The sequence below is a fragment of the Dama dama genome, chromosome 22 (genome assembly GCF_033118175.1).
Source record: "Dama dama isolate Ldn47 chromosome 22, ASM3311817v1, whole genome shotgun sequence".
Classification (NCBI taxonomy): domain Eukaryota; kingdom Metazoa; phylum Chordata; class Mammalia; order Artiodactyla; family Cervidae; genus Dama; species Dama dama.
Window position 1 is genome coordinate 28,224,958 of NC_083702.1, and position 11,504 is coordinate 28,236,461.

The 11,504-nt window shown below is 38.8% G+C and overlaps 1 protein-coding gene across 1 annotated transcript in view; it reads left to right on the forward strand.

Moving 5' to 3' along the window:
* PIK3C2G (phosphatidylinositol-4-phosphate 3-kinase catalytic subunit type 2 gamma) overlaps window positions 1-11,161 on the forward strand; it is a 410,590-nt gene extending 399,429 nt beyond the window's left edge. The window contains exons 32-33 of the mRNA XM_061124127.1: window positions 46-171; window positions 10,903-11,161. Of these exons, the coding sequence (XP_060980110.1) occupies window positions 46-171; window positions 10,903-11,055 (279 nt within the window). The 3' untranslated portion in view covers window positions 11,056-11,161. The remainder of the gene's footprint in view (window positions 1-45; window positions 172-10,902) is intronic.
* The last annotated feature ends 343 nt before the right edge of the window (window positions 11,162-11,504 follow it).

Sequence of the window (11,504 nt, forward strand, 5' to 3'; positions counted from 1 at the left end):
TTGATAGCCATGCACATTAATATTTATAACCATTTTCCTTTGCAGCATCTCCCAGATGGCTCCGCGCCCAGTGCACATGTTGAATTTTATCTTTTACCGTATCCCAGTGAAGCCCGGAGGAGGAAAACAAAATCTGTTCCAAAATGTACCGACCCCACTTACAATGAGATTGTAAGTATGATTCATCTCTTGTCCCGTCGCTTTGTATTTTTTCTTACCATTTTTCAGCTTCACAACGAAATATGGAAAATCTGTAGTAATTGGCAGCATTATTTCATAAAGGGAAGATGTTTCCCAAAATAGCCACTGTGTGCCACTCACTGTTCTTGATGCTATAGAAATAGGAAAATACAGCTTTCAAAGTGCTTATGAACCAATTTTCAAATTGTGGCTAGCTTACAGCAAGAGCCCAAGACTTTATGGCATTTGTTTCGCCTCCTAACATTATCCTTGACTCCATCTTATTTTCTCTAACAAGCTTTTCTTTCCCTCGTTTTCCTTACCTGATAACTTTATCATAGTCTAATCTATTGTACAGCAATAAACGTTATAAAATCTCCTTTGAAAAACTGAAAAAAATAAACAAGTACAAAGCACAAATTATGAAAAAATAAACAAGTACAAAGCACACATTATATTAAAGTTAATTTATATTATATATAGCTCTCTAATTCCTTTGTAGTATACAATCTGAACATCCGATCCTCTTATTCTTTCTCAGGCAAACCCTACATTTTTCTTTTGATTCCATCCTTTCCCATCTCCTCTGTACCTTGATCACCTGATTCTTTGCTCACCTTTCCAGTTCCTCAACTCTGAAATCTTAAGGAAAAAAAAAGGGCTTCAACTCAGCCTTTCTAAAGCATCAAACTTTTTTTTCCTCTTGCTATCACCTCCACTCTTTAGCAAACTTGGCATATTTCCTGCTCTCTGTTCCTCACTTCCTTCTCACCCTTTAATCCTTTGCAACATGGATTCTACCTTGACCAATGCTGCTTTGTTCAAAGGGCACCAGAAGACTCCTAATTGTTCAGTCCAGTGATCCATCGGGCTGTCCTCTCCTGAGCAGTTAGACAGCAACTCTATTAACTTAACTGCTTCCTCTTTCTTGACACCTCCCTTTTGCTTCTTGAGTTCTGCCCTTTCTTAATTCTCTTCTGTTTTCTCTAATCACTCTCTCATTTTCCTTCATTGCCATTCTTCCCCTGAAAATATTTATTTACTGGAGTTCCATGATGTGACCTCATCTCTTCTTGATATATACACTCAAAATGATCTTATGGATCTACAGATTTTCATTTATTACCTACTTGAAGGTTGCATCTCAATTATTTCCTCAAACTCTGGCTTCTTTCCTAAGCTTTAAACCTGTGTGTGCATGCTCAGTTGTGTCCGACTCTTTGTGACCCATTAGACTGTAGCCCACCAGGCTGTTCTGTCCATGGGGATTCTCCAGGAAAGAATTCTGGAGTCATTTGCCATGCCCTCCTCCAGGGGATCTTCCCAATCCAGGAGTGAACCCAGGTCTCCAGATGGAAGGCAGATTCTTTATCACTGAGCCACCGGGGAAGCCCTTTAAACCTGTACTTTTACCTGATTATTGAAAAGCCCCTGAGATGTCAGGGAGGTGGGAGAGAAGCTGAAGATGAAGGGAATATATGTATACTTATAGATGAATTCATATTGTATGGCAGAAATCAACACATCATTGTAAAGCAATTACAAAGGTAAGTTAAGTGTTAGTGACTCAGTTGTGACTGACTCTTTGCAACCATAGACTGAAGTCTGCCAGGCTCCTCTGTCCATGGAATTCTCCAGGCAAGAGTACTGGAGTGGATAGCCATTCCTTTCTCCAGGGGATCTCCCTGATCCAGGGACTGACTGGGGCTGCAAGAGGCCTTTCTGAGTTGACTCAGATGCTCACCTAGCCTCACTTCTCCTCTGGCTGTTGGAGGAGGTCTCAGGTGTTAGCCACATGTGTGCTTGATGTTCTTTACCACATGGTGCTGGCCTCTCTAACAGCAAGTGACCCGAGACAGAGACAAAGATGCCACAGCACTTTCTGAGCCACCAGGGAAGCCCAAAGCAATTATACTCCAATTAAAAAAGAAAGAGCCCCTTTAGGATGCCTCCTAGGCCCTTTTAAACCAGGTTTCCCTCCACTGTCATCTGGGAAGATACTAATGACATCACTCTCTTCCTCACTCACAAGTCCAGTTAATCCCTAAGTTTTGTCAGTTTTACTTGAGCAGTCACCTGCCTCTTCAATCCATCTTCACCTCTGTGTCCCATCACTGTTTCTCTGGTGAAAGGCCTCATAACTTTGGCTAATATAATAGCTTCCTATCTGCCCATCTTGTACTTTTCAGTTAAATCATTCAAATCTCTATCTAAAGTGTCAAAAACTACTCATTTTTATTACTCTCCTACATAAATTTTTCCAAATGTTCCTTACTACCTACTGGATAATATCCAAAATCCAAAGTGTGGCATTCACAGCCCTTCAAATTTGAATTAGTAATTTTCCAAAGTTGTCTCTGAAGCAATATCATCCTTATATACCTTTAAAAATTTTTTTGTTTTGAGATAATTGCAGATTCACAAGCATTTGGAAGAAATAATATAGAGAGAATTTAAATACCCTTCAACCACTTTTCCTAAAATGGTAACACTTTGCCTGTCTATTGACAATATTATAATCAGGAAATTAACATTGGTACAATCCACTGACCTTATTAGGATTTCTCACTTTACATGTGTTCTTATGTGTGTATTTAGTTCTGTGCATTTATATCACGTATATAGGTTTGTGTGATCACTACAATCAATCACAGTATAGGCCATTCCATCAAAATGCTGGTGCTATCCTATTAAAGCCACAGTCAATCTTCCCACTCTAACACTCCACGCCCAACTCTTAATACATTCACTACCTCTATAATTTTGTCATTTCAAATGTTATATAAATGGAAACATACAGTCTGTAACGTTTTGAGGTTGGCTTTTTTCTTTTACTATACATCTCACGAGAGATCCATCCAAGTAGCTGCGTGTAGCAACAGTTTGTTTTCACTGCTGAGGAGTAGTCATGGCAGGGAGGTGTGAAAGTTTAACTATTTACCAATTAAAGGACATTTGGGTTGTTTCTGGCTGGGGGCTACTGCAATACAAAGCTATTCTGAACACTGATGTATAGATTTTTGTGTAAATATAAGTTGTAATTTCTCTAGAGAGATGCTCAAGATGTAATTACTGGGGTATTATGATAATGCCATATACAGTTGTTCAAGAAATTGTCATATTCTTTTTCTACATCATTTTACACTCCCAATGCAATATTTGTGCTAGTTTCGCTGCATCTCTGCCAACATTTGATATCATTTTTATTTTATCAAATAAAAATATCACTATTTTTAATTTTAGTTCATTTGAAAGGTAATGAGTGATAGCTCACTGTGGTTTTCATTTGCATGTATCTAGTAGCTAATGTGGAGAAGGAAATGGCAACCCACTCCAGTATTCTTGCCTGGAAAATCCCATGGATGGAGGAGCGCTGTAGGCTATAGTCCATGGGGTTGCAAAGAGTCAGACACGACTGAGCAACTTCACTTTCAATTTCTTTTCATGTGCTCATTTACCATCTGCATATCTTCTTTGGTGAAATATGTCTTTGTGTCTTTGTACATTTTCTAATTAGAGAGTCTGCACTTTTACTTATGTTTACTATTGATTTTTGAGGCTCCTTATATATTATCAATAACCTTTGTCAGGTATGTGGTTTGCAAATATTTTCTCCCAGTCTGTAGCTTGACCTTCCATCCTTTTCTCAGGGTCTTTCACAAGTAAAAGTTTTTAATCTTGATGAGGTCTGATTCATCAGTTGTTTTTCTTTTATAGATTGCATATTTGCTGGCAATTCTAAGAACTCTTCACCTAGCACTTCCTAAAGATTTTCTCCTGTATTTTTTCTAAATATTTTATTTTTTTATATTTTACAGCTAAGTCCATTATTCATTTTGAGTTGACTTTGGAATAAAGTGTGAGGTTTAGGTTAAGGTTCACTTTTTTTGCCTATGAATGCCAATTATTCCAGTACCATCCACTGAAAAAGCAATTCTTCCTACATTTAATGTCTTTTTCACCTTTGACAAAAATAAGTCAGGAACATTTGCTTGCTCATGCCTTCCATTGCCCCTTACTTATTCATATTCTCCAGTCACATCAGACAGCTTGTCATTCCCTGAGTAATCCCTGTGACCTCTGTGACTGAGCTCATGAGGCTGTTCGCCCTCCTGCCCTTCTCTGCCAACTTTGGGGTTCCCCTCAAATATGGACTCTGTGAACCACTCTTCCTTCCCTGACTCTTAACACCACACTTACCATCTCTTGTTCAGTCCTACACAGTTATTTTTTTAGTACACTGAAAACTTCTTGAGGACAAGGGAAAAGTCTTATCTTTCTTAGTATCTCTGAAACTTAGCTACTTCTAAAAAGATTTGTGGAATTAAATATTTGGGGTAATTCCATAAGTGACACTTTTTGTGTATGTGGAAAAATGTAAAACTAGCAAACATTTATATATATTCAACTATATGTATAATTTAGTAAGGAAAGATACTTTAACATTTTATTATTTGCCATGATGTCAACCACTAGAGATATATGTATATGCTCAGTTGCGTCCAACTGTTTGCAACCCAATGGGCTGTAGCCTGCCAGGCTCCTCTGTCCATGGGATTCTCCAGGCAAGGATATTGGAGTGGGTTGCCATGCCCTCCTCCAGGGCATCTTCTTGACCCAGGGATGGAACCCACATCTCATAAGCCTCCTGCATTGGCAGGTGGATTCTTTACCACTAGCACCACCTGCTGCTGCTGCTGCTAAGTCACTTCAGTCGTGTCCAACTCTGTGCGACCCCATAGACAGCAGCCCACCAGGCTCCCCCGTCCCTGGGATTCTCCAGGCAAGAACACTGCAGTGGGTTGCCACTGCCTTCTCCAATGCATGAAAGTGAAAAGGGAAAGTGAAGACCATCAGTCGTGTCCGACTCTTAGCGACCCCATGAACCACAGCCTACCAGGCTCCTCTGTCCATGGGATTTTCCAGGCAAGAGTACTGGAGTGGGGTGCCATTGCCTTCTCCCAGCACCACCTGGGAAGCCCATAAGTCTATGCATAGCAAACTCCAACTCATACATAATCCAAATGAGCAGGAAGATGAATTCATGTACGGGTAGGTGACTGCCTTAATAGTAACGATCATCATATAAACAAACTTGGCAGGGAAGTGGTTGAATTGAGAAAGCCATGAGAAGAAAAAGACTACATTATCTTTTTTAGGAGCCCTTGTTAATCTTTTAACAAGTATTCTTTCCAAATTATGTCTCTTTCTCTCAACAGACACATTCTCTAACAAAAATGGGATCATATTTTACCTATTAATTTGTTACCTGCTTTATTCAGTAAGCATGTAAGACTACAGTATTTTAATTTTTCTCCCATTATGCTGTCTGTATCAATACAAGAATATTTCTAAGAAATACCCCCAGAAAGGGCACTGGTTTTAACTGTGGTTTTACTTTCTCTCCCCTTCAGCTATGATGTAGGCTCCCATCTCTGTGCCAAGTCCCCTCTATTACTTCTGTGCTTCTTAGCAACACCTTATACAGACATCCTCATCCCTTTGTATCTGCAGGGGAGGTTAGCTCCGGGACTCCCGAGCGTACCAAAATTCTCCGGTGCCCAAGTTCTTTCTATAAAATGGCATATTTGCATATAACCTATACACATCCTCCCATTTACATTAAACTATATCTAGTTGATACAATGTATATGCTGTTTAAATAGTGGCTGGTAGGCAACCAATTCAAATTTGCTTTCTAGAACTTCGGAAATTTTTTCCCTGAATATTTTTTGATATGTGGTTGATTGAGCCGATGACTGCAGAGCCCATGGCTACAGAGGGCCAACTGTATGTGTTTTCTGAGGAGCCTGGTAATTATCACATGCATCGACCTTGTATTTAACTTCTCCCGGTTGCTTCCTGAGGGCTGCTACATCACGGACTTTGGGATTTCTCAAACTGCCAAAGCCAGGCAGAGGTCTGGGGAGTGGGAGAGAACGACTTCACTCCCCTTCTTATATGAACCTCTTAACAGAATTCAAAGGGAATATCATATTGCATCACTTCAAAATGCTTTTCAGGAAAATAGTTCTTTCAGGTGTTATTCACAAGCCTCTTTCTCCCTAATCCTCAGACCTGAGAGAGGCTGGGTCAGGACTACTGCCAAGCGTCCCCTCAGCATCCACCCCTCAGACACTAAAGCTCTGACGCAAGGCCAAGTGTATCACCTTGATGCTCTCCAGAGTGGTCCCAACTGGACTGCCTGCCGCCTTCCTGAAAACCCTTCTCACCCACAGAGCCCTGCGGTGGACACGACTGGGCTCAGGATAGGGTAGGGCTGGGGTCGGGGTGCCCCCGGAACTGCCCTCCACGTCTTCCAGAAGCAGAGTGGGCTGCTAACTCCGCTGCCGCTGACCTTTCTACCCTGCTCTCTTTGTTATCTGGTTAAGAACCATCATTTTTTAATGACTCATTAGAAGTACAGATTCAATTTTAAAAATGAATTATACTGTTATAGTCCATGTATTTTGCACATTGTATTCCTTTTATTTTTAATTGAAGTATACTTGATTGATAGTGTTGTGCCAATCTCTGAAGTGACTCATTTATACATATACAGACATTCTTTTTTATATTCTTTCCCATTCTGGTTATGACAGGATATTGATATGCTACACAGTAAGGCCTTGTGGTTTATCCATCCTGTATATAGTAACTGACATTATATTCCTTTCTTAGACATTATCCTACTATAAAGTATAGAGGCGATATTAGAAAGGACAGAATAAGAATGTTCTATGTAGTATGTGCTTTAAAATATTCAGCATGTGCATGAATATCTAGCATAGAATGAGGTGTGTGGTATACTCAGTAAGCAATGGTTATTGTTGTCTGTAACATCCTCTCATTCCATAGTCATAAAGTAATGATAATTCTGTTTGTAGAGGAAGACCCCGAGGCCTTAAGGTAGATATTTTGATCAGGGTTCGGTAACTAAATTTCAAGTCCAGAAGTGCCTGATTCCAGAGCTCTGACCGACCCCATTAAACTTTCTGTGCTGCCCCTCCCTTGCTCACCCCCAGAGTTCTGGCTTTCAGCTCTCCCTTTCACAGTCCTGCCTCTTCACTCCTCTCACCAGCCTTAAGCACAATTCAGTTTCCTTACTATTTTCCTCCCCTTGCAATCATTCAAATACTCTTTAGAATTATTTACTAGAACTTGGTGTCAAATGACACAGTGAATGCTTGCATATAAGTTAATAGATATTAAATTACCCTAAACAGTGTTCTTCTACTTGATGTAACAGTGTCAAACTTACACATTCAGTGTTTGTCAGAAGGCAGTAAAGACCTGACACATGCCTATGGGTAAAAAGTACTACAAAGTGAAATTAAAAGAGCTGTGCATTTGGGGGCATTATTAAGGCAGAATACATATTAAATCATTTGGTGATAAGTCTCAAAGAATATAGTCATCTGTGTATATCTCTAGCATTACACACTAATTATTCATTGCATTGAAGAAAAAAGTGCTTATTTTTTAAATAACGTTATGAAGTAAAGCCATTAGAATATATGTATATATCATCTATGATGTGCAATGATTACATGTTATAAAACACTTTCAAGAGAAATAGCTTTTACATAATGAAGCATAAGAAAAAAATCCATAGTAATATAAACTTTGGAGTGCAAATGTTTGTATTTTAACCAGGAAGGCAATTAATTCCCAGCATCGTGTATTAGAGAAATTCAGCTTGCTAAATAGCTGGAGACTCAATTTTGTCTACCACTATTATTTCCAGTCAGCTAAGGTAAAATGGGCTTCCCTGGTGGCTCAGCTGATACAGAATCTGCCTGCAATGAGGGAGACTCAGGTTTGATCCCTGGTTGGGAAGATCCCCTGGAGAAGGGGATCGCCCCCACTCCAGTATTCTTGACTGGAGAATTCCATGGACAGAGGAGCCTGGTGGGCTATAGTCCATGGGGTCACAAAGAGTCGGCCATGACTGAGCAACTAACAGTTTCACTTTTCAAGGCAAAAATACCAAGAAATGACTGTTCTTTTTTTATGTATTTGATGGATCTTTTTTGGTTATAATTCATTAGTGTTTACTATGTACCAGGTTCTGCACCAAGGCTTATTATATTCATTCTCTCATTTTATTCTTCCTCACAATGCTAAAAGGTAAATATTATCACCATATTCAAATAAGAAAGTGCATTCAGATGGCCCCCAACTTGAGATGGTTCAACCTGAAATTTTCTGAACTTACAGTGCTACAAAAGCGGTATGCATTCAGTAGAACCTATACTTCAAATTCTGATCTTCTCCCAGGTTATCAGTACACGGTAGAATATTCTCTCCTGATGCTGGGCCGTGGCAGCGAGCCACAGCTCTCAGTCATGAGAGTAAACAACCAATACTCTCTCAGCCATTCTGTACCCAGCCAGCCATTCCGCTTTTCACTTTCAGTACTATACTCAATAAATTACATGAGACATACACACTTTGTTATAGAAGAGGCTTTGTGTTAGATGATTTTGCCTAACTGTGGGCTGATGTAAGTGTCCTGAATGCACTTAAGGTAGATAAGGCTAAGCTATGATATTCGATGGGTTAAGCATGTGTGTGCTCAGTTGCTCATTTGTCTCCAACTCTGCAACCTCATGGACAGTAGCCCGCTAGGCCCCTCTGTCCATGGAATTTCCCCAGGCAAGAATACTGGAGTGGGTTGCCATGCCCTCCTCCAGGGGATCGTCCCAACCCAGGGATCCAACCTGGGTCTCTTTCGTCTCCAGCATGGGCAGGCAGGTTCTACCACTAGTACCACCTGTTCAGTTTACCATGGGTTTATAAGCCCATCAGGATGTAACCCCATTGTAAACGCAGGAAGAACTATAGTTGACAACAGATTTAAATAAATACGTATCATTGATATGTTTCTTAGAAAGTTACATTTTAAGCACTAATTTATAAGATGCCCAGTGTTCTGAAACCAGATTTTCCAAAGGCCTAAAGGTCAGAGCTGTTCCATTTTTCTTTATACACTTTGAGGGCCCCTTCGTCTATTTCCTCTGTAAAATAGGAACTGAGTGTATCTGCCAAATGTGTTGTGGGGAGGAAAATGGAGGATAATTTAGACAGTTCAAAATAACCACCATAGAGAAGAGGAAAAGGAGCTTACTCTGAATTCCTGGAAAGATAAGTGTTCAGGAGATAAGAGTGATTCAGAGTCCATGTTAGACTTCTCTTTGCCATTAAAGATGAATTACATTGGTAAGACTTTGAAATTTTTAAGGCATCCCTTAAAATCCTTTACTAGCCAGGGGAACTCAAGAAATTAAGTGGAATAACTTGAATAAGCAGTTCTGCCCTGAGAATCCCATGGACAGAGGAGTCTGACAGGCTACAGTCCATGGGGTCGCAAAAAGTCGAACACAGCTGAAGTGCCTTAGCATGCACACACAAGAATTTAAAAGGTAATCTCCTGCCTGGAATGGGAGCAAGATACTAGAAGAGTAGGTAGCCAGGAGCTGTCACAAGAAATACTATAGACTGGATCAACATCCTGTATTGTATCTCATGTCCCTTAATTGAATTATTATTTTTTTGATAAGTAAATCACTGTTGAGAGCAGCTAGCAGATTCATCTTTAGTGGAATTTCATTGATAACTTAAGATGACCAGAAATCACATCCATACACACTGAGCAGGCTTCCTAGAAGATTCAAGGCTTTCCTCTCAATTTGTTTCCTCTGATTCTTCTTTGCATACACAGAAAGCACTTCTTTCTATCTTGTAGCCTCACTATAAAAAGCAAGCACATTTGTGGCATCATATGAAACTCCTCTAAATGTGTTATGAGGAGTTTCCCTGGCAACCACGTTGGGTTTATACACAGCAATCTCCTCCTTTTATGATGTATAACTAACTTCTTGATCTTGCACTTTTTAAAGTTTCTTTTACCACTGCAGGCACCTAATGATAATGCCTATGACTTACTTCTTGGATAGTATAAATTGCAGTTGAATAGTTCTCTCTCCTTAAAAATAGTTATATGACTAGTAAATGAAAAGAAGAAACACACAAAACTGTACACACAGCATAATTATAGCTCAGAGTCTAAAAAGTGATTATATATAGAAAACAAAAAGCACATCAAAATGTTAACTATAATTATCTCCTAATGGTAGAAATATAAAAATCTCCTTTCTTTTATATTCGTTTCTGTTTCATCCCCATATTTTACTTAATGAGCATATATTTTCATAACTAAAAATTAAACAATTTTAAATAAATTAAAGTAACCATAGTATGACTGCTTCACATGGAGAAGGAACTATTGTTGGACTACATTAAATTAACACAAGGAAATCATGGAGATTGGTCTGATTTCCCCATTAGCCTTCAACAAAGAAAAATAGTGCTCAAGGCTCCATGCTGCACATAAATTCAAGGACAGTTAAAGGTGGTAAGTATTTAAATTTCTTCCTAGAGAATGATTTGCAGTCTTATTAAATTTGGGATAGACAATTATTAATGGAATCAGAGTAAATTTTAAGCTTCTTAAGAAATACTTTGTCATTAAACTTCTTCATGTTAGCAGAAGCTTTAGGTCTTCAGAATTAAGAGTTAGAAATGAAAGATTATAACAATATTAACCTGTCCATTCCAAGGTACAAAATATGAGACGCAATTATTTTGTTAAAAGCAATATTTTAAAAGATGCATTTAAGCATATCTGATTTATATTTTCAAAATTCTCTCCCTTTTCAGGTAGTATATGATGAAGTCACAGAGCTCCAAGGACATGTCTTAATGCTTATTGTAAAGAGCAAAACCACATTTGTAGGAGCAATTAACATCCAACTCTGCAGTGTCACGCTCAATGAAGAAAAATGGTATCCACTAGGTAACAGTATAATTTGAGCATTGCTTTGAACATACAGTTTCATTAACTACTCATATTTTTTTCACTTTGGGGCCTCTCTATCACAAGATCAGGAATTTTTTTAATCAAAGGTAGTGTGGTACATTAAGAACACAGAGAAAAGAAATCAGAATCAGTGTTTTTAGTTACTTTTTCTCTATGTGTATTTCATTGTTTTCTTAGAACCATTTCTCCAATTGATTGTGTAAATTCAATATGTAAAATAATAAAAGGACATTTTAGTGTATCTTTTAAATCAAACATGTGTTCACTTTATAATTATGTGCCTATAGTTAAAAGCAATACTTTTAATGTAGTTTTCAAAAAAGACAAGCAAATAAATCTCATCACTTCAATACCTAAGTATATCTGAAACAGGTTTTTAAAACCCAGAGGGACGGGATGGGGAGGGAAGAGGGAGGGGGGTTCAGGATGGGGAACACATGTA